General features: G+C 36.2%; 1 protein-coding gene across 6 annotated transcripts in view; it reads right to left on the bottom strand.

The window, feature by feature from the left end:
* The window catches only part of LOC139970567 (tubulin polyglutamylase TTLL5-like), a 185,279-nt gene extending 163,514 nt beyond the window's left edge, over window positions 1-21,765 (bottom strand). For 5 of the 6 annotated variants that reach the window (XM_071976367.1, XM_071976363.1, XM_071976365.1 and 2 more), the window contains exons 1-17: window positions 21,637-21,765; window positions 18,561-18,811; window positions 17,977-18,086; window positions 16,215-16,297; window positions 15,237-15,343; window positions 14,332-14,395; window positions 13,700-13,766; window positions 10,767-10,849; window positions 9,562-9,631; window positions 8,616-8,700; window positions 5,478-5,579; window positions 5,064-5,155; window positions 4,229-4,336; window positions 3,226-3,307; window positions 2,634-2,695; window positions 1,147-1,235; window positions 162-188 (exon numbers count right to left, since the gene is read on the bottom strand). In XM_071976367.1, coding sequence (XP_071832468.1) covers window positions 162-188; window positions 1,147-1,235; window positions 2,634-2,695; window positions 3,226-3,307; window positions 4,229-4,336; window positions 5,064-5,155; window positions 5,478-5,579; window positions 8,616-8,700; window positions 9,562-9,631; window positions 10,767-10,849; window positions 13,700-13,766; window positions 14,332-14,395; window positions 15,237-15,343; window positions 16,215-16,297; window positions 17,977-18,086; window positions 18,561-18,754 — 1,425 coding nt within the window. In that variant the 5' untranslated portion in view covers window positions 18,755-18,811; window positions 21,637-21,765. The remainder of the gene's footprint in view (window positions 1-161; window positions 189-1,146; window positions 1,236-2,633; window positions 2,696-3,225; window positions 3,308-4,228; window positions 4,337-5,063; window positions 5,156-5,477; window positions 5,580-8,615; window positions 8,701-9,561; window positions 9,632-10,766; window positions 10,850-13,699; window positions 13,767-14,331; window positions 14,396-15,236; window positions 15,344-16,214; window positions 16,298-17,976; window positions 18,087-18,560; window positions 18,812-21,636) is intronic. The other variant, XM_071976364.1, reaches the window with a different exon arrangement.
* Window positions 21,766-24,423: the final 2,658 nt, after the last annotated feature.

Here is a 24,423-nt window from a genome sequence, read left to right as displayed (position 1 = left end):
TAGAAATAGAGTAATCCCTACAAAGCATTATTGCATTAGATTCTACAAGAAGAGGTCAAGGTTAAAGGGTAGAAATTACAGCATTTTGCTTTACAGTGCAAAGTATTATGTGTGAGATTGGTGAGAGCACAGCAAGCAATAGAGCACTACTCTATACTCACCACAAAGGCAGAGCCAATACGCTCCTTCTAAAAACAGAGCAGTAACCAACATAGAGTCAAAGAAAGAAACATTCTATCCTATTCAGCTACAAAGAAACATTCAACAGCAACATAATATGCAACTACAAATTAATCAAACACTTTGTAATTACATCTACAGAGAAAGGTAATAGCATAGAAAGGGACATGAACACAGATGCAAGGATATCAATAAACATAGACATTACAAGACTATTTGGTAAGTTGAACCAACATTATTACTGTGATGCTTATTGCACTTACTCCTGCATACAGACACCATACTTAGCATCTTTTACATTTTAACCACTAGGCTCCAACTTCCTCATTAACAGACACTAAAACAGTCAAGTCCAGGTTAACGAGGCATGAATGTAGATTAATGCTAATAAGAGATGAACAGTTGTGTGTGATTATTCTTTTGTTCAGAAATATATACAGGTTTTCCATGCCACAAAATGATGACTGACAAGACCCATCAACCAGATGGATTATATGTGTGCTCATTAGGACCTACAGTACACAGGCAGCTGTTGAAGGAATTTCCTTTACAAGATCTTTTACAGATGGTTGCTTACAGGGATGAAGAAACATTTATCAAAGACCATTTTGGAGTCAACTGAATGTTTCATGTAAGAAGTTATTGCTAAAACTCATTGAAGTAACAAATATTCTGTTTATGCTATGTGATGTCATATTTAAGACTTTGGGTCATCTCAGTAATCCCAGAATTTAAAGTGAAGTTTGCATTAGATGCTGGCATGACAAGCACTTAAAATCAGGATTTCCTCTTTCGTTATTCATAAAGAGTTTGATGCTGCAGTGTTGCCACTCACAAGATTGTCACAAAGCATTGCTGCCATTTATAAGACAGTGACTAAAATTACCATGAAATGCTGCTTCTCTTGAAAGACAAGAAAGTATAACTACCATTCCCTTGAGTGGTAAGATAAGTTCACAACATTACCTGTTGTCGCAGGACGCTTGATGCTGCAAGTTCTTGATTTCTTTTACTCTGTTGAACTTTCCTCATCATTGGGTCCTGAGCCTGAAAGCCTGACATAAACAAAACAAGATTGAGCCTGATATCTTTCATTTCTATCTTGACATGCCTGACACAATATACACACAAGCAAACATATATGTATGACACTGGTGAAATGTTGTACAATGGACCCAGTACTATGGTCACTCACTGGTATAAGATGTTATTGTTCTCCATCATAGTGACTTCTCTATCATTCAAAGCTGTATTTTGTGGTCATAATCCGCTGAAATCATACTGTATCTATACTGATGTCATACTGTATCTATACTGATATCATACTGATTTCATACTGTATCTATACTGATATCATACTTATTTCATACTGTATCTATGCTGATATCATACAGATTTCATACTGTATCTATACTGATATCATACTTTATCTATACTGAAATCATACTGTATCTATACTGATGTCATACTGTATCTATACTGATATCATACTGTATCTATACTGATATCATACTGATTTCATACTGTATCTATACTGATTTCATACTGTATCTATACTGATATCATACTGATTTCATACTGTATCTATACTGATTTCATACTATATCTATACTGATATCATACTGATTTCATACTGTATCTATACTGATTTCATACTGTATCTATACTGATACCATACTGATTTCATACTGTATCTATACTGATGTCATACTGTATCTATACTGATACCATACTGATTTCATACTGTATCTGTCATCTGTTAATGTATAGATCTGGTACATTAACACAGAAATCAAACAGCTTATTGAGGATCATATGTAACTGTTAAGGTTTAATCATAACCATCCAGTCTTTTTCTCAATACATTGGGCAACTGATCAAACCTTTCTCTCTCAAGAAATATTATAGCAGTGACTACTTAGGGCTTCAACAAATAGTGTTCACTTTTGTCATTGAGGTATTTGAGCACCCTTCTGGGTGGATATGCACATGTAATAAATCACTAACTTAGTATTATTTTGTATTACAATATTCACACCTGAAAACGCATCTCTTTCAAGAGCACTATAAAAATGGTTTCTAGGATTTTTTAGATTTTATATTCTGTCGTGTTGGTTTTTAGGTTCTTACTTCAATTGGATTTTTCACTGTTTAGCATTCAAATTGTATATTTTGTAGTCAATCTGTTTTATCGCTTTACTCTTCACCAGTGCTTTTAATAGTTTTTTGATCTCATATTCCTGTATATATCTGTAGTTGGTATATGTATTTACTGTTTTTTGTATTTAATGTTTTATGTCATTGTATTTCTAGATTGTTTGTAAAGCGCACAGATGAATCGCGCGTAGTGCCCTCTATAAGATTGTATTTATATTACATTACATTACAAAGAATGGTATATTGAGTTCACAATAGACAAGGAGACAGCTAAATGAATGGTACTAATCTCTTACCAATCAGGCTGAAAAGATCCCCCATCAGGTGAGATTTTATCTTCAAGTCAATCGGTGCATCACTGAAAATATAAATTAAGTTTATGAAGGAATGAGAACAACACATTGCAATACTGCATCTTTAGCTGCATGTTTATGGTTATGTGCTGTTTTGGTTGCAATGTTTGTATTAAAAGGTGACATGTTATCTGATCATTGTCACTCACTTTGCAAGCATTTCATTTACTAAACTATCTAAACTGTCTTGTAGAATACAATCAACATTTAGAATGTGTTTATTCCATTCTTGCTGACTGGATAATACAACAATACAAACCTAAATTCGAAGATACTATGCTTACTGAGTTGTTATGTTTAGGGCTTAATATTATGACATGCTTTGACCTATAATAAACCAACACACACTGAAAACAAATGTTTGCCAGAACTTAATATAAAGTTTTACATGTATCTATCCTGACTTTTATTGAGATAAGTGTATTTATATGATTGTGTTTATAAGTGTTAATTTGTAAACACACATACCGACACAGTTGGTACCTACACAAAACTGAATGATATACAGGTTGAAGTGATTATAAACTGTACCTACCAGGCAAGAGAGGGTGACAGATTGACTTCAAGAATCCAAGGTTTAAGATTGCTGTCAATAAGGATATCAAATCCATACAGTTCTGAAAGACAAAGATAAACAGCTTTATTAAGGTCAGTGTAATTGTAATCAATTAAAATTAAACATGCTTCCATTATACATAACACTAACATTACTGACATTAGCCTTGCCAATAAATCTCACTAGTGTTAACAATCATCAGAACTAAGAAACTGGTTTAACAATTCCTGTCTTCTGTTTGATGCAGATGAAAGAACAAGAACATCAGTGACGCTGCATCTTAATTATGTTTTGCAAAGAAATCTGTAACACTCACATGTCAACATGAATCAAATGACCTCTAGTATTGCAAAACATTACTTCATGTGAAATTAATTCCTATGTGATAAACTCCACTGGTACAATACAGTTCTGTAGCATTAGCACTGACTAAAAATAGGTGAAGACTGACTAGCACTCAATCTTACTACGCACCGAGGGGGTGTTAGGTACAATGTATGGATGGGGCTTGAAAAACAAACAAGAAAGAGGAAGACAGATGGAAGTAATTCACTAAAATGGTTGTCAGTTTGTGCTTCCATTCAGTTAAAAGTGAAAGGAAAGTTGGCTTTGTACAACTGTAGCAAAAGCTATCTTTACTGTTTTTACACATATCGGGAAAATTTGGAAATTTTGGGAAATTGGTTTACAAAGAAAATGGAAGGAGGAATACAGGTACTGCTATTTTTAGCTGACAAAATAGATAATGTCTGCTGGTGATTGTGAATTTGTGTAAACCTTGTATACTAACTTTTGTGATAAGCCCTTGTGCACACTACAGTTAAGTTACAAGTTGAGCAGAATACATGGTAATCCGACACTTTTTTATCACACCATTTTAACGGTTAACAGTTCTAAAACACTGTCATTTACTGTTACATTAACAACATAAATATAAATCAAAACCAAAAATGAAAAAAAAAATACTGTTACAGTAACATACCAAAGCAGTTTCCTCTGTTGGGCATAAACATTTTGCAAGCAGTTGCAACTGGGAATTCAGCACAAATAACAACTTTGTTGATGACTTCTTCTATTCTTGCCAATAAAACTGAAAGATAAAATAAAACAGTGATAACAAGCTGCATGGATGGGTACTTTAGAAGGAAATATACTGTTTAAGTAACCTAACCTCACCTCACCTCGAAAGGAAAAATGGCAGAGAGGTCATGACAATGTAAGGAGACTTACTCTCATAGTCCGTGAGAATCAAATAGAAAGGTGGCCTGAATTCCAGAAAAAAGACCCAAATAGTGACCACCAAATCCATCAAACTGGAGAGGCATAGCTCCATGTGATTGCATTTCAATGACTGAATTTAACACCACCCTCAGCAAGAGTGTTAGGAAATCCAAAGCTTAGAGCTATAGTTAGCCATAGTATCTGACAGTGTGCTGAGCACAACCATGTGTAACCTGCAATGTCAACCTTTAGCAGTCACAGCATATTGCATGCACTATAGCAGTGCTATCAACAGTACGTGGTCAACTGCTTTCTTCATAATTAAAGAAATGTGTAATATATTCCCTTGGCATGGGACATACTATGTCTGCACAGGTGGAGAGGCTTGGTGTGAGACAAGCCTATGATATTAATACAACCTGAATGCAGCATACGTCACTCTGGATGCTGGAGAGGACTGGCTTTTGTTGTTACATTTGACAGAGTGCCTTAGCTACCATAATCAGAAACAAGGGAAAGCATTACCTTGCTTTTAGAGATATCAACATAAAGCTCCAAGGCTCCATTTATTGAAAATAAATTAAAGGAATGATTACCTTTCACATCTTTTCCTTGCTTTTTGAGATATCGTAATAAGGCTCCAAGGCTCCATTTATTGCCATAGTCTTCAACATCTGGATCATTGCACCTTTTGAAAGTTACAAAATAGAAACTTACCATCACCCATCATTACCATGTAGTTTCACTTATTTCAATATCCAATTTATGGATTTATCGTATAAAATACTTTCCAAATCCCAGAGCAAGTTTACCCAGAATCCTTACGAACTGACAACAATCAAGCAAGCAACCCAAATTTGTCAACATCCAACCCAATCGTCAAAGAAGGTGTATTCAAATTTATTGTAGACCATATGCTTTTCTTTGCTACTATTCACAAACTACTTTGATAAGCAAGTAAAGCATCTATCAATCAAACATACTGTTTACATAAAGATTAAGAGACATACTTCACATAATCATCACTTCTTTTGTTGAGGCTGTAGTTAGTCAGGTGCATGCACGTGTTGCGAATAGTCTTGTTGCTGCTATTATACTGCACCGTTGCAAACCTGTTGTTAACATAAAAAGTATCAAGTTACAGAAAAAATTCTCTCACTTTGTCACTTTTGTCTCACTTTGTCAACTTGTAATACATTCCTTAGACTGTAAGTACTATACACACTGCCTCTTGTGTATCCTAACATGATTTTAATTTTCACCACAGAAACAGCAAGACACTTGAATTGAGCATCATTTTACCTGAGGTTGTTTCATCTTTAATGTTCAATGATCTTAAGTGTTAGGCATCAACTAAATGGCTGCCCACTTACAAATTGAGGGAAAAGAATTTGGATTTGAACAGCCAAAGCATACTAGACTCAACGTTTTGATGGGTGATGTAAGGGCCAATCAAACCTCAGTTTGACCAGTAACTTTAGTTGCCATCACAGTCATATAATCCAGTAATATGGTGAAAACAGGTGAACCAACATTTCTGACTTTTCCTTCCTCAGCTCAAACCTAATTTTAACAAGAGCATCAATGATGCAGTATCTCAATACTGGAAGTTTTAATTTTGATTCCTAATTTCAAATCTTTGCTCTGTCTCTACAATTATCAATATCAATCATGGTACAACAAATATATAACTTGCATTTTTGCTACTCTGCCACGAATAGTCTCTGCAGGTTACACTTTATCCTGCTAGTCTTGCCTTTAGCGCTCATTGCCTGTTAGTCGAAAGAACGACGTTGCAAGGTTTAGTAATGTCATAGAATATTTAAGAACTTGTTTTTTATGTGGTATCCTTCATCTTGCGTCAGTCTCTGTTGGACTTTTTGGTCATATAGTTTGACGTCAATGACAACGGCCAAATTAGAAGAGGCGAACAACTCGACCATATTCTTGATGCCTGCCTTGAGAGCTAGGCCTATTGACCTACTGTATGTTACTGTAGACTGTAGTGGTGACTACCATCAAAACTGTGTCCACTTCTAGATATCAAAACAACCCACGTTTTTCCATCTCAATTTTTCTGACATGAAGATTTCATGAATTTATGACTTGGAAAAAATAATGTAAAAGAAGATTACAAGTTTTTATATGCAAGTGATGGGTGGCCTCCTCCTCCCCTAATAGCCACCTCAGTTCCTCTCCATTTTGTTATTTTATTTTAATTCTTTGTACATTTGATGTCAAACATTACAGGTTCAAAAGAAAGCTAAACATACTTCTTATAACCTTATTCATCTTATATCCTTATAAATAAAACATAACCTTATACAATTTTTATAGTCTTATAAAAGTTGTGATGCTATGGCCGGCTCCTCTTTTATACGTACCCATCAACAAACTTACCCTGGTCCTTCCTAGGAAAAGCTGTCTGAACACCAGTACAATGCTAATGTGGCTATCACTGAAAGCCTAATAGACCTAGGGGGCCTAGGCCTATATATATATTTTTTTAAATGCACTAGGCCTACAGTAAGTAGCCTTCAGAAATACAAGAATGTGTATACGTAATTATACAAAATACATGAAGGGCAATCAAACAAACTTATCATGGCCCTTGCTCTGAAAAGCTACCTGAACACCAGTACTATCCTTAAATGGATGTTACAAAAACGAAGGCCTAATATAAATTAAATCCACTACGTAGAATTCAGCAGTACAGAATTTGTATATGTAATTAGCATGCAATACACTACACCTGGCGTACCTAACTACAATACAGAAAATTAGTCGCGAGGGTAGCCATTTTCGTATATCTAACAATAGCTGCCATGAGTCATAGCCAATCTGCTACAAAACAGACTTGGGGGCGGGGCTTAATCATCAAAAACGGACCTTTTTACTAAAAGTAGGGGCGGCAGCTCAGTGTTGTTTTAAGAAAGAAAAATCATTTAAACATCAAATAAAGCAAATAAAAGCAATAAAATGTCATACACAGCTGGTAAAATTCTTATTAATAACTACCTGTAAACAACAAATGAAAGTTTAAAATGTTAATAAAATATATAATACATAGGACCCTATCTTAGACGACACTACTGTTGACAGACAATTCTATTCTATTCTCTTTCATAAAACATAAGTTTTGGAGCGTGTGCAAAAATGGGTTGTTTAAACTGTATTTCAGACCAAATTGGCCCGATTTGGACATAAATCGGTGAAAAAGTCATAGAATGAGATAAAATTCACGAATAAAAAATAGTAACTTTTGTTGGCCTATATGATATATGCTTGCTCTGAAAATTCCAGAGAAAAAGAACTTTATATGAAGACGCTGAAAAATTTTTAAGAGAGGAGAGAGTCCCACTTACTGTTACAATATCTCTATACATGTAATGTATTGAGATAAAAATGAATAATTGCATTTATAATTTTGTTGCTTTTCTAAATTTATTTTTGATTCAGTTTTTTGTTTATGATTAAATTATGCAAATGTACATTTACAAAGACAATCATTACAGCATGGTTACAGACCAAAGTTTTGAAAGAAGCCCACCTAAGACCTAGCTTACATTAGAATATTTTACAATCTTATTTGATAAGGTAAATTTGGTGCTGTTTCAACACATGAGAAAGTAATCACTGACTCCAGAAAAGCAGTTTTAAATAACAAGATGGAATGTGTTATCACCTCTCTGCATATATTTAGGCTTCTTTTCTCCTTCATGATCCAATATGACCAATGAGTAATGTTTGATATCTGTTAGATTACAACTTCTTGTTAGGAAAGAAAACTGAATGGGTGATTGGTACAAAGGCTACTAAAGCACATGGATTGGACTCCTTAGCTTACCTGGTTTACATCATGCAGTATAACACTGATCAACACTAGGGTGAAATCAATGGAGAGTCAATTTGGTTGTTGAGGCACTTAAATGCAATATTTCAACTTTTTGAGAAATAACTTCTTAAATGTGCTCTGTGATGTAACCTACTTAAAAGGTAAAATCTTCCAAACATTGTATTAGACCAGGTAACAATACCCCTCCCTAGCTATTTATTTGGACTGTGAGATATGTCATAAAACTATTGCCCTTCCATCACTATTACAAACTAATGAGTTATTCCATACCATCTTACAATAAATACAGTACCTTGCAAGTCCTTCCTCATACAGGTATATCCGCAAAGGATCATACGAAGTTACAGCAACATAGAGCCTCACATCAAATTTGAACCCTGAGTAAAAATATTAATTTGTAACTTGAAAGAACTGCATGTATAAAACGACAAAATGTGGCATGCTGCAAAGCCTATCATAATACACCAATATATTTAGTTTTTATTTCTAGCCTTCCATGTCAAGGAATATGTTAATTGTGATGTCCATGTTGAGTTTATTTTGTAAGTTTAATTCCACTTGACTAAAAATCAAAAATGGAACAAGTATCACAGGAAGAAAGTGGAGGAGAGCTGGAAAAGCTAAATGCTTTTACTTGGAGCCCTTAATTTGCAGAACTGAAATTAAGAAATAATTAAAGATAACGAGAGTAATTGTTTCAAAATATACAATAGCGATGACTTAAAACACATTGCTACAATAAGGATTTTCAAAATAGTTTACTGTAAAGTATAATACTCAATGCTTAATATTTATACAAAGGTATGCACAAATCATTTCAGTTATAACAATTTACAGCCAAGTAATCAACAGATCTTTTACGATGAGTTGATTGGTTCCACTCCCAGTTGCCAAGAAACACTTGGATATATTTCTGCTCTGAGTCAACACAGCACTAGATGGCGAGCTTAGACCCTTCTCAATCTTATTTTTACTGTGTAACACAGGTGTAACATTAAATGAAATTACATCATTTAAATATGTACCCTGCAAAACTATGTGTTGACATCAAATATCCCTTGAAATAATGAACGGTTGCCAAAGGATAACTCAATGGCACCACAATGACCATACCATGAAGTACAATCATAACTTTCCCTTCAGTATAGACACTAATCAAAACTTCTGAACAAAGTGAGACAATGGTACTAAAGATAAAATACATGCAGAAGTGTTTGTATTATGTAAAGTAAACTTACCATCAACCAACATAGGATTTGAGATGTATCTAGAAACAATAAACTGGTCATCCATTGGCAAATTTTGTGGCTATAAGAAATACAAAGAAAAATATGAAATAAATTTGACTTGATACTTTGCTGCACCATTGTAACATGTATAACCTTCTATACTAGCAGTAATAGTACGCAATATTATAGTATACAACAGGCATATTGCTATCAAACACTTAGAAATCACTACTAGACTTCTACATGATACAATATTACATTAAATGCCAAACTGCCTAACCTTTAAAGACCATAGAACTTTACAAGGTTGAATTGGTAGAAATATGTTATGAATAATTTACAGTTTTCAATTTTTCAAATATTACTCTTAAGTTCCTCTTTGGTAATATTTTCATATCTAGTATCTAAATGACAGTAGGATGTTATTCTTTTGTAAGTTGACAACTTGCAGAACATGGTTATAGCCAAATGTTTAAAGTTGTGAAACATGAAGGGAAAAAAACATGAAAGCTAACCCAAGAAGTCAGCTTTTGTCAGATTTCTCTTAGGAAGTGTGCCATCTTTGAGATCTTAAATTTTTGTAAAAAATTCAGCCTCAAATTAAGCATTGTGTGTTTATGACAACAGAGTATAAGCTCTGAGACTTGAAATGTTTAAAAGAGTAGAAGTATGTTGGGGGATTATTACCACCTGTTCGTTATAAAGACCTTAATGAGGACACACCATTCCATTCCATCCACCCCCATTTTATTGTCCTATCCTTTTTCTTTCCTTTTACATTTTCCTCATTCATCCAAGACCATCAAATGTAGTGAAAGGGCTATTGGAATTGTGCAAGTCACTTTTGCTAATAAATCCCAAAAGGAAATGTATAACACATAAATGAAAACTAAGGCATTTGTATTCCAACCTAATCCATGAATCAATCTTGGTTTCAGATAATAAAATCCACTAGTTACTGGGGTACCTATAAAAACTACCTTAACTGCTTGACTAAGTGTAGTCAAGTGAGGTGAAAAGGTGTAATTTACTTCATCATGGTGGACATAAAGATAGGGAACAAGATATGAAATGAAGTCATACTTTACCCAGACAGCAAGAAATTTAATAAAATAGGCCATAAAAACAAGCACTCAAGATGGTAATCAAAATACAAGTTAGCACTAGAAGAACGTATTGCTAGTCTGCAAGACAGTTCTCTGAGGGCAACTTACATGGTTGATGAGAAAGATACCCCTGCCTCTTGAGGATGCAACTGGCTTCACAATCCATATACCTCTGTCCCTGTTGTGAGCAGCTTCAATTAACAAGAAAATAGTGCAAATTAAAATAAATTTTTGAGAAACCACTTCATAAACAAAAACAGACTGTCATCATGTCTCTGTTCCAATGCTATGGAATAATTCAACCATTTTACAGCAAAACAACCCTGAAAACAATTAATGTGTTCATCCATCACATCTTTGCAGGATTCTAAACTGATTAACTTAAAACTGGTTCAAAACTGTTTATGATCAGCCACACTATTCATGTATATGCTTTTATATGTGTGTACAAAGACAATATGGTGACACCTACAGTTCCAATGCACTGTCTAATCATGAAAGGAGCTTTTTCTTTCTTGCTTCACAAATAGTCATTATTTTTGTGGATAATCACTTTTCAATTCCAATAATTCAAACTAAGCCAAGATATGATTGGTAACCAGAGGTGACATTAAGATTTTGGGGTCTAGGAGGTCACAGGTATTTGGTAGACCTAGGAGCCGCTTGAAGGGACCAACAAAGGGGCAGGCTTGTTCAGATTATGAAGATCTTTCACTCAAAAGGTCCACTGAAAAGCTTGTCACACAGTGAGAACCTATTTATGAGCGACAACCTTACTTAAAGCAAAACTAATCACTATTTGGAGAGCGTAACTACGACTTTAACTGCCAAAATGCATTTATTCACTTGCCACTAACAACGCAACATTTTAGTCTCTGTAAGTAGTACAAAACGTAACACTACTTCTTTCCAACCTTTGCTAGGCATATACATTCTGCTACAACATGCACACTGAAGAATGATATTTCTGTGCAATAAAAAATGTAAATTTTATCTCCTAATGTCACCGATTCATTGATATTCTGGCTGCACCTATGTTGTCACAAACAATAATTACAAAGAGCATTAGCGAGGACTGATGCCGCTACTTGGGCTACAAAGGTAGCTTATCTCCTGAAAGAAAGCTAGAGAGAGTAACCTTACTGCAATTCTGAGCTGTGACACTTATGTACATGTGTTGCAACTGCCTATTTTATTCAAAATCTTTCTTGCCATCTTCATTGCGCTATGATCTAGATGGAATAGCGCTATATAAATATTAATTGTTATGTTATGTTATGTTATTGCAAATAGTGCTCAAAAATCCACTATTCACCCCTACAGCTACACTAAGATAAAAGCGATGTTTTGCACATTTTAAATCTACAATGCAAAAGGCATTACGTCGATGAGAGTCTTACAATTGTTTGAAAAAATCACAGTATCGAAGGACAGCAAAAGTGTTTCAAAACTCCTCATATCTTGTATATTGTGTGAAAAAAAACATTAATCATGCATGTAGAAAACACCCTAAAGAAACATTCATGAGATGTTTGGCCACCTCTTGTGTATTTTTATTCTGCAACAAATGTTTGCTTCTTTACTGTTTTCCTGTTAGCATACCAAATACCAACCTGCTGTTGTTAGTGTATGTCACAATGAAGCCTAACCACCTCTGCATTGACATATACTTCGCTAGTAATTGTTTATACCATAACGGCAAAGAATCATGAACAATGGATTTGATTCTTATCATCTCAGCTCTAAAGGACCCTTTTGTCACCAAGTCTTGGATTTTAAACAGCAAAAACTCACATCTTGATAGAAAATTTTGAATTTGCAATAATTTCGTGCTCTCAGCCTATATCTGTAAGTAGCAGGGTAAAAACTAAAATATGTTTTATGAGGACTTTTTTTCCAATAAAAAAGACCCTGTGACAATTTTTATGGGGTTATTTTGGGGGCAGCGGGGGCTATTTTATGAGTTAAATGTTTAAACACTTTTTATATGGAAAAAAACAGATTGTTGACCTTTCTTTTACAAGCCAGCCAATCGTTCTTCCACTGTTTTACAGTGGCCTCTTTGAAAACACCTTTTCTCATATTCTTTCTACATTCCGGGATCTCTTAATTATTTATTCCTTTGCTGGGTGGCACCACGGCAATGAGATATCTCTCCATTTTGCCCACGTACATTCAGGCTGGGAGCAGAGGCTGTGTCTGGTCGATCGTACATACATATAGCCCTAATAAAACGTACTGTAGGCCACAACGAAAAAAGTTTAAAAGCAATATTTATTAAGGCTAGACAAACACGCTGTGTGCATCAGTAGAGATTAATTACCACAGGACGTATGCTCATAGCACATAAAAGATGTTAATTTACACACTACAATTGCAGCAATGACTAAATTACGGCACTGATGAAAATACTGCAGAACAGGTGCATCAAACACATCAACATTTTCAGGACTCAAAATATTGTATTCAAACGGAAATAATCCGAAAATAATACTGATTTCTTTGATACTGTCACTGATAATACTAACTACATACTAGTGACATAATACTGGGGGCAATTTTGCTCGCAGTTTTCTTTTTTTGGCCCTTGCAATGTTTTTGAGAGGGCTGTATTGACAAAACAGAGGACAAATCACCCGTCGCCCCAGTGTTTTTTTGTCACTGGTAAGTAGGCCTTCATCTTAGGATTTGCATGAGACTAGTAGAGCTGATACTGCTATCTCACTGAAGCTTTAGGAGTTGCTTCAGCCTAGCAAAGTAAATCATTGAACTACATCATCAATATACAGGGAATTAGCTGGGTGCTACTTAGTTCAAAGAAACAGCACCTAGCCGATTTGTTTATGAAATGTCTGGGCGCCAGATGGGAAGTTAGGGTTGCTGTTTGGCGCCTGGCGTCTGCTTTCTGCAACTGTCAGTAACATTAATGAATAAGAGGTCATGGTACGTACCTGCCATGGAATTAAATGTATCATCAAGTAGGGTTTATCATACATAACTTAGTAACTGATTAATTGTGATACACCAATTGATCCACTTACTTGCAAAGTCATCAAATTCTGAAGGGGTACAGAAAGACGGTGGCAGAAAATCAAAGTGCTTGGCACCCTGGACAACAAAAAGGAGATCAAATGAGAAGTTTATATTGCATTACTATGCAGTGGTATGATATGGCACAACATTATACATAACACATGACATGGCATAACAATACATACTTGATGGATAACATAACTTAAGAAATAACATTTAATGTAAGATAAGCCACTGCATAAATTAACAAAGTACTCCATTCATTTCAATGTTAAAGGGTAAGAGTTGATAAGCTCAGTGAATTCAATTTTGTGACTATGCATTTGAACTTAAACTACACAAATTAACTTGACAAACAAGCATGAGAGCATGAACCAAGAAAAGTTATTTATACACAAAGCACATTTGATTATTAATCATTCCTTGTATTCATTCCCAGTATTCATCTCAGAGATGCAAACTAAATAATTGATATTTTACATTTAGTTTCCATTCCATGACATCCTCACATGTTCAAATAATGACCATGCACAGATATTCATTGACTTTCAAGTCTCTCCAATTCTTGTAAACTCTGATTTGTGAGAATTTCTTTTGTCACCAATGAAAACAAGAGGCAATTACTGAAATGCATACTTACTTTGGAATGTTGAAGTCTGCTAAAATTCTTGTATAATCTATCTTTTCTAGTTATTTCATATGATCTGGAAGAGTAGTAGGATAGAGCAAGATTGTGATGAGAGGTATGCACACTAAGGATTGCCAAACCAGCATGACACTTGACAAGGACAGGGCTCCCATTATAATGATGGGTGTCTCAACTACTGTTACTTTTCTTATTATTTAGATGAAATTTAACAATGAAAATTCAACAGAGATATTAGAAATAATTCAAGAAGGGGAAAGAACCTTTTCTCTAGAACATGATTCAAAGCAGAGACCTCAATATTACAAGTCCTGTGCTCTACCAACTGAGCCACCAATCTCTTAGTTGGTAACAATCCTTTACAACCACTCCTTTGCTGGGGGGAGGGGGGGTAATGAGATGGGGTGTAGGAATGTAGGATCAAAATTGATTTTAATTTCCCAGTGAGTTTTCCACTACATTTTATAATCAAAGCTGAATTTCTCTTGAAATCCCTTCTGTGCTGTTTGGTGGGTGCAGAGGGAGGGGGCTTGGATACAATGCAAGTGGGATGTCAACCTTGATGACACAGGACGCATGATAGGCTGGCAGCAACAGCATCCTGATAACTGAAATAATTAAACACTGTGTACTAAATTAGAACATTACAGATAAAACATTTCCAAAAGGTAGGAGGATGTGTGGAACTTCTGTGTACAATACCTTACAGCATGACTTTAGGCAGGACATTGTGTTGAAATAGGATAATTCTACAAACTTGCATATTGTTAACTGCTAGGAAAATACCAAAGAAAGACTGGAAAGGGGTGGGCTGAGGTGGATCTTCACTCTCTAGTCATTATAACTCTCCCAATCCACCCCCACCAGAGGCTTGGTTAGTCCTACTAATTTAAACTTACCTTGGAAAATGGTTTATTTTTTGGAATTCAGAAAGGCTCCTGAGAGTATATGGTTTAACATGACAGCCAATCCAAGTTAAATTAAAGTCTGAACTATTTGGATGGACCTGTACGAAAGGAAAAAGGCAAATGATACCTAAAATTGATCTTCATTCCTGTAATATTCTTCAAACATTCACAGTTTAAGATGGATGATGCATTTCATTCTTCAGCAAAGAATGCAAAAACTATAAAGATGTTCCATTACAAATGATCAGCCAGGCTTCTGTGAGATTGTGATTTACTAGGGATTAGTTATGAACAGTACTACATCCAAATAACAGATAACAATGATACATACAAAAAGCAAATTGTTTGCTCCTTTGTTGTAATATTGTATACTTTTGGTATTGCCTTTGTGTGTGCCATACAATAATCTTAATTATCATATCAGTCAAAACTATGAATCAGGAATCAGAATCCAGCTAGCTATGACCCAAGACAATCAGTTCTCAGCATTTGCAGATTACAATACACATGCCACTTAGGAAGCACATAGAAATGTACGGAAGCCAAAAAGAGCCAAACCATTTGCAGAAAATTGTTCAATTGCTCAGTTAGAATGAAGTGAACAATTTAACATTTTGCAGAAAAATGTTGAATTGACGAGATATGATAAGTTGTCAATCAAACTTTTGCATAAAATTGTTCAATCGCTCAGATGAATCAAGTGAACATTTGGACATTTTGAAGAAATTGTTGAATTGACGAGATATGATAAGTTGTCAATTAAACATTTTGTAAAAACTTGTTAAATTGTTCAGTTTAAAACAACTGAGCAATCCAACATTTTTCTGATTTTTGATAAGTTATGATCTTGTTATCTAAACAATTTTCTGAAAAATGTCAACTTATGGGGCAAAGTTTTTCTTATATTGATGGCACTTTTTAGCTTCCGTCGAAATGTCCAAACACGTCATGGTTCTAATCTACACTTGCCTCATGAAAGCCATGTTTGTGCAGCAGTTGTCTGATCACCCTGCAATCAGTTCTTACTATCTTGTAAGCCAGGTGATGCTTTTCTGTGTAATAAAGAAGAAATATCCTTGAAAAGTGAAAAGGAATATTCTGCTCACAAATTTCACAACAAAATTGTCTTTACATGCCTTCATATCATATTTCAAAACTGACATTCACAATCTGAGCGTGAGGTACAGTAATTAACAAGAGCAAGCAAACACTGATTTCAAATGAACAATTTATTATTAGCTATACAACCAAGCAATACCGTTTTTGAAGTTAAGATGACTACATACTTTATTGAAAAGGTTAGAATTGATCCATGGATTGATTCAAGATTAACGAGCAAGTGAACTATAAATTTACTTAATTTGCAGCCGTGGCACCATCATAGGAAATCTAGAGGGAGGGGGGTGGGCATCAGGGGGCAAAGAATATTTTGGAGAGAAAAACTGTCACACTGACATAAAGGGTCTAAGAGGAGGTGGTGTCCTCATTCATTTTCAGAATTTTTCTGCAAGCAAAATGGTGCAATGGTTTGGCAATTTTTTCTCGTTAATGCATTGCATTGGAAGTTGTTTCTAATACAAACGATTAGCCCAGCTCTTGGACAAGTACAATAACTGGATGGGGAGCAACTTGGGGGCAAGGAGAAAATTTGGGGGGAAATGCCCTCTCATGCTTTCCCCCCCCCCCCGTCCCCACCATAGTGCCACCACTGTAATAATTCAATTCTCAACATTTGTTCCACTTGGAAATGTTTCACATTAGTATTACTACAATCACATGCCATGCAACTAGCAATTTGAAAAATTTAATTAATAAATCAATTTTGGTTTGGGAACACATCATTACTCGTTACTCAAGATACTGACACACTAAAACAGTTAGTTTTAAAAATTATATTTATTAGCTTTTTTAGTTCAAATTAGCACTGGTCTTCAACGATCGCAAGTTGTTTTAAATTGCCAAAAGGTGCACCAAATGGCGCCAATTGCATCCTCATTTTTCAAAAATCTGTAGCTTGTGAGGGGGGCACATCCCCCCTCAGACACCCCCTGCGCCGCTGGAGCGGCGCGATGGCTGCTTGGTAGCTATATGGTTCGCAGGAAATGATACCTTCCTTTCCGGGAAAAAAACATTTTTTACAGCCCTGCAAAAGCAATGACTGAAACTACAAACTATGGACACCAAAAGTGCAGAACCTCTATCAATGACCATTTTGTGCTCAACAATGATATCAAATAATGTTAAGAAACCTTGGACCCTCAAGTTTTCTGCAAATTCAGCCACTAGTCAAAATCTGATATAAGGAACTGAGGTTGTTAATAAAGTTGCAATAGCTATGGTATCGTAAAGCATCAAATTTGAACCATAAAGACCAGTGAATATACACTGACAATAAACTATCCAGGTACGCATAGCCAGTTATGAGCAACTTGCATATATGTATAATCTAGGTTATTTCCCTGACAACATGTTCAGCATCTAATGTAATGACTGCACATGGCATTTTACAAGATCTTTGATGTTAAAATTCCCACACACCTCAAACCAGAGTAAGTCAAATGTGGAGAATATTCACTTCATCAATTATACGAAGCAAAAGGACTTCTTAAAGAAATAGCTCAAATGAACCTTAACTGAGCTGTAGATTCAAATACCATTCTGTTAGTTCACTAATTCATTCAGAACTTAGTTTCACTGACACAATAAACACTAACAATCTGGTAGATATTACCTCCAATAGCATAAAGTCTCTTTATCTTGACAAACATGCATTCTGGTCTGAAGAGTATAATTGGTATTGATTTGCGGGGTCCGCACCACATTAGATTTACACCTTCCTCACTGAAAAATAAAGAAAACAATGGTATATATCTTGACGATGCACGTACAGTTTTGTGTTCCACTAACAGTTAATCTTCCAGGTTACTGACATACATGCATTCTGGGCAGCACAGTACATCCATTACTCACTTGTGAGGTCACATCTCATTAACACTAGGATTGTCAGTTCCAACTTGTACTGTTATGTCCAATTTTGTCATTTAACTTTGATGGAATTTCTTTGGGCATTAACTATAGTATTTACAACTTGCACAGACCAAACAAGGGACTTTTCATGCCCCCCTGCTGAGATGAATAAACATAACTGTGTTCATTGTTTTGGAGAACAATCTCAGATAAACAATTTATTGCAATAATTGCAATCCCAGACAAAAGGCAATGGACAACTGCGATTATTGAATTCTGCGCAGTTCTAATGTTATTAATTTACTTCGAAACGGTAATGTAACGAGTCACAAAGAAAGTGAGATATACCTTTGTTCTCCATCACTTGATTCATCTTCCTCCTCATCACTACAATCTTCATCTGTACCTGAGTTTTTATTATTTGTAGAGGCTGTACCACTATCAGTAGAATTACCACTGTCAGTATCTGAATCATTGCCAGCCCCTGTATCCCGGCTTCCACAGCTTGAATCATCTACCTGGTCATCAGAAATGCTGGACATCTTTCAAGCCTGATCGAAGTGATGATGGTCATACCAATTGCATGCTGAAATTAATAACTGTTGTGTGGAAAGGAAAGGAAAGAATAACTCTTGTTCTAAAAAATTCAGATGGATGCTTAAACGTTTTGAAGAGGCTTTAGGGTTGCAATGACGCTCCATAGGGAGAGAATTCCACAGCTTACTAGCAGTATAAAGAAAAGTAGACTGCCCATAACTAGATCTATAAATATGAGTTGTAATAGAGGGTCATTCCGCCTCAAATCAACCAATTTTCTGAAAAGTTCCCAGGTGACCCTCTCAGATTTAGATGAAATTTCACAAGAATGATTGAGTATGTCCCAAATGAACACATACCAAAAATTAAAATCATACTCCATGTCGTTTTTCGAGATATGACCCGTTGAAATTTGGTCGAAATGGCCATTTTGCGCTTCCGCCATTCGCGAAAAGTGACTTTTGTGATATTTTCCGACTTTGAAAGCTCATAATTCAGTCTTTGTAACAGGTAGAGAGCTGGAATTCTATCTTACTTCTAGCCAAAATTCATGAATCTGCACTCAATTTAACTGTATCTCCTTTATTTTTCTGGTTATGATCACCCAAAGTTGGCACTTTATTCAGCCGAAAATGTTTGTTGTGATTTTTAGGGTCACCCTGTGACAGAAAATCTGAGAGGGTCACCTGGGGACCACTGGTTGATTTGACACGGAATGACCCTAGAGTGTTTACTTCCTCTAGTTCTATAACTATGCAAGGACCTAGACATTGCCAAGTTAGACAGGTAGCTTGGAGCAGAGCTGTGAATTACCTTAAATATATGAGTAAACTTTAGAAAATTAACTCTATACACAACAGGAAACCAACGTAAAGTTTGACATGCTGAGGAAGAATAGTATCACATACTTTGAGACCTAAAGAAAACCTGATCACCTTCTTTGAAAGTTTGAAGTCTAATATTTTTTGTGAGACAACTGGAACAAAAACAGTGTGCATAATCAATATCTCACTGTATTAGGGCACTGGCAGGATGTATCTTGCTGAAAGAGATACAAATGGCTCTTTTCTGTACAGAAATTTGAGCCGGTCTTTTATCCTCTTCATAATACCTTCACACAATTTTTTCACTGGTAAGAAAGGCATCAAGTTCGGCACATAGATACTTAACAGAATAAGAATTCTTGATATGGATACGATTACATATCACTAAGAGGATTTGCATTATGTTCCATACTAGGTCTACCAAACAAACTAGCTTCAGTCTTCCATAGATGAAGAGATAACAAAACTTTGTCAGTAAACCAACTACAAAGGGATGTTAATTCTCTACTTAGAATAGTTTTAATGGTTTTAAATCCCTGCCTGAAACAATAGTGCTGTGTCATTGGCATTAAGTAGCACTCTGCTGGAAACAACATTTTCAATGTCATTGACATCCAGAGAGAATAATAATGGGCAAAGAATAGATCAATGGGGAACACCATTAACAATTTTAGCTTGACTGGACATGTAACCATTAATGTCAACCATCTGCTGACAAGTAATACAAGAGACACCCATACCACATGCCTTTAGTTTAGCCAAAAGGATCTTATGTTTACAACTATCAAATGGATCTTGAAGATCAAGTAATACCATCCTAACGATTACGGTTATCAATCTCTGACCTAATAAAATCGGTAAGATGAATCAGAGCTGTATCAGTAGAAGTTAGAATATCCGTCTAAAACCAGATTGAAATCATACAGAATGGTATATTTCCTGAAGTAGGCCTATTCACTAATTGGGTTGAAAAAAAACCTTTTCCAGGATCTTTGAGACAGTGCTCAGGATAGAAATAGGAGGACGATTCTCCTCTTTTGTCTTATCACTGTGTTTGTACAAAGGTCAAGGAATAACCCTAGGCCTAGGCTAGCTAGTATTATGATTGGAAGTCCCTAGGCCTAGGCTATATAGCCTAGTAAACAATGTATTAACTATTATCGTTTTCAAAAAGCCCTGTGTGTGAGTTGCGGGATATTCCGCAACTGCTCCCACAGCAGCTACAGTGGCTATCAATTCAACCATATATATATATAACTTTATATATATAACATGATATCATTATATACATTAATAAAGACAAATTTGAAGTTACCGTACACCACCACACTATATTACCAATACTACTAATACTAATTGTAAGTAGCATGGTGGGCTCATAATTGACGCACTTAAAGGGAGTGAAGCCATGTCAATTCTTTCATACCCCTAAATTGACACATTTGTTGATTAGCTAACTGTAGTGTAGCCTAGGCCTAACTCCCTAGGCCTATGTATACATCCATTAACTATGGATGCTGTTTGCTATGCTAGTCTGAGCCTCTCAGCTCAGACAGGTCACGTCCCAGAGAGTAGTGGTACTATCATAATGAGGTAATTTTGGTTATTTTTGGGGAGTAAGATTTCCACATGCCAAAAACTGAAAAAAGTGTGCAAAACTGGGGGGAGCGTGTTAAAAGTTTAAATTTAAAAACCCACAATTGATCAACATAAGCATGAAATGGATTAAAACTCATCAACTATATAACACTGCTTGGCTGCAAAAAATTTGGGTTGCCTGCTGTATCGTTGCTAGTATTATTTGACGGTGCGTCAAATAGAAGCCTAAGTTTACTATGCAGTAGGCCTAGCCTAGTAAAAGCACTGGTGGTAATAGTAATACTACTAGGCTAGACCTAGCCTAACGTTATACATAAGTTAGCCATAACGTTTGGCCTAAGTTAGTCTTGAACGTTTGTCATCGTTTATTTTTTATCGGTCTTAACGAATAACGTTTACTTATCTCCACAGATGAAACTTTACAGGCATTTATTCATTCTTAAAATGCATAGCAAGGCTTTTACCAATATCGATTGTCAAGATATCTCTCTTAATTTTCCCAGTTTCAAACCAACTCTAGCGGTTGATCCCAAGCTAACTTGTTGTCAAGGAATACCACTTTGCACCTGCGCAGATGCATCTGTAGTGTAAGGCCTATTTAATCAGCTGGTAGAGGTTAATTCTTTCTGAAGCCTACATATCATATGCTAAAACTACATTTTTTCCATAACGATACCCGTAAACGCTACCATTAGAAGCCGGGAGGGTCTGGGCTCAAGTTTTTGAAGCTATGAAATGTAAAAAGTATCAATCGGCGGGTCCCCCCTGACGGACTCAAATGAACTGCTGGCGCCCTTTTCAGCTTTTTATCCCTTTTTACTTATTCGCGATTATTGACTTTCTTATTGCGCTCTCATCTACCTATTGACATTTGTCACATTTTGTTGGTGTAATTTTCTGACAAAATGATCTAACGGCGGTCTTTAATTTATCAGCTTTTTATTCTTCGTTTATCTGCAAATTAGCAACGCCAGGAAAGGAGGACAAACTAAAACAAATGACAGCGAATGACCGAATGACAATTGACTTTGTACAGGGTTAATTATAATTCGCGAATGACGGCGAATGACGGCGAATGACGGCGAATGACGGCGAATGACGGCGAATGACGGCGAATGACGGCGAATGACGGAGAATGGCGGCGAATGGCGGCGAATGACGGCGAATGACGGCGAATGACGGCGAATGACGGCGAACGACGGTGGTGAGAAGAGATTAATGGAGTGGAGTAAATGCAGTTATTGGTTATCTGCGCAAAAATGATTTGAGGAAAATTGCATGTTACGTGGTTGCAGGGTTTTGGTGTAATTTACGGATGGAAACCACAGGGAAAGTTTTTGTGTGAGAATGCGCTTGAGTGCTGTGCTTTTGACATATACCTCTGAAAATTTATATAGAAAGATAACTGAAGTAATTGTTAGGTGCTGGCTAATTGGTATGTTTGAAACTTTTTAAAATCAGACTTACAGTTTCACTTACTATCAGGTGCGTTGTATCTTGTCAGTACTTTACTAGATCTGTAAGCCAGGCACTTCGCGTCCACTCGGTTTGCGTGGCTTTAATATACCCAAGAAGTCTGAATTGTGATATCCGTTTGAAGCAAATGTCTGTGCTGTCATTCACTGTCATTCTTTTTAGTCAACGCAATTTTTTAGTTTGTACAACATATTGTCATTCGTTATGTGTAACGCAATTGTCATTCGTTTTAGTAACACCCCGGAAATGGTCATTTCCGGCGATCTAGGGATTGTCTTTACGCAAAAAATGTCTGTACACTCCGCGCCAACCTGTGGTGGCGCTCCGCTAGGATAGTGTCCAGAGCCGTATATAAGGCTCTGATAGTGTCGAAAGCGCCCCTACAGACCATTCTCGCCCCCCCCCCCACCCCCGCCCCTGACCAATACACCTAGCTCTGCCACTGAATATCACGCGTGTGAAGGTCCCGTTCTTTAATCCCTTCCCCATCCCACAACTCGAGTCGTGCCTTCTTCAAAACAAATTGCCATAGATATCGTTGCGTTTCGCGGGTCCTACATGACTCTTCGTTCTGTGCAGTTGTTCGAAACGTTGTTTGTAACTAGAAAACAATACAACGATGAAACAAGAGACAAACAGACAAGAACAAATATGAAAAGGACGGTTAAAAAGCAATTAGAGGCTTAAAATCATACGGGCTACCCATGTGATGGTCATAGAAGAACACCTTAAAAAGGAATAGTCTAGTATGAGGATTTGAGGAAGCGCGGGACGGCAAAAACAATTACACACATGTACGTCGTATACATTGGCAAATTGAGAGCTGTACTACACAATGGGAATTATGTATGGGTTAGGAATGCGAATGATAGCACCATTTTGTATTTAGAAACCTTACCGAAACAAAGAATACTCAAAGGGAAGGGAGACCCCTTGCCCTCAACCCTCTCCAGAACGGATGTAAGCTAAATTTTATGCCTTCCCCCACCCCATCAATTTAAAATCGATACGGTTGGAAGAGCAGGCACGCAAGCACCTTGACTTCAAGCCGTATATTTATATATATTTAATATACGGCTCTACTTGACGTTGCCCTCAGAAAAAATCGTTAAAAATTTTACCCTCACCCCCCCCCCTCCCCCACTGGCAGACAGAATGTGATGATATATTACAATCAAACATTTTTATCTCTCTTCCTATACATGTTATGTATAGGGAGATAATATATCGTACTTCACCCCACATCAGATATGTGAGGAAGTGTACGTGTGCGTGTGTGTGCGTGTATGGGTGTGTGTGTGGTGAGAAAAAACGTGTCTAGTTGCGAACTTCTCCAAGTTCAAACATGGTGGGTAGGTGCGTTTGACCATGTAATCTCGTTCCATTAAACTACATGATATGTAGACATTAAACGTCATAGGTCAAATGTCAATTGTACAAGATATGAAGAGAATGATGAGACAAATTTTAAAATATGTGTTTAGGGTCTGATCGAGTCAGGGGTATATTGAGGTAAGTAGAAATTGGGCTAAATTGTGACGGTAAGTCTGATCATATTCTTGCAAACTTGGTGGGTTGGTGCCTGACCATGTAAACTCGTGCCTGGTTGATTGATGACGCCATAGGTCAATTGTCAAAACACCAATTGCCATTTCTGCTTCTCAACAACTCCAAGATATATGTAGAGAATGACAATTTTTTTTAATAGCACAGATTTGTGGTTTCTAGGGTCGGGTTCAAAGGTCAACTAAGTTTAAAGGTAAAGTTGGAATAAA

Source organism: Apostichopus japonicus, chromosome 8 (genome assembly GCF_037975245.1).
Source record: "Apostichopus japonicus isolate 1M-3 chromosome 8, ASM3797524v1, whole genome shotgun sequence".
Lineage (NCBI taxonomy): Eukaryota > Metazoa > Echinodermata > Holothuroidea > Aspidochirotida > Stichopodidae > Apostichopus > Apostichopus japonicus.
This window is presented reverse-complemented; position numbering and strand designations above follow the sequence as displayed.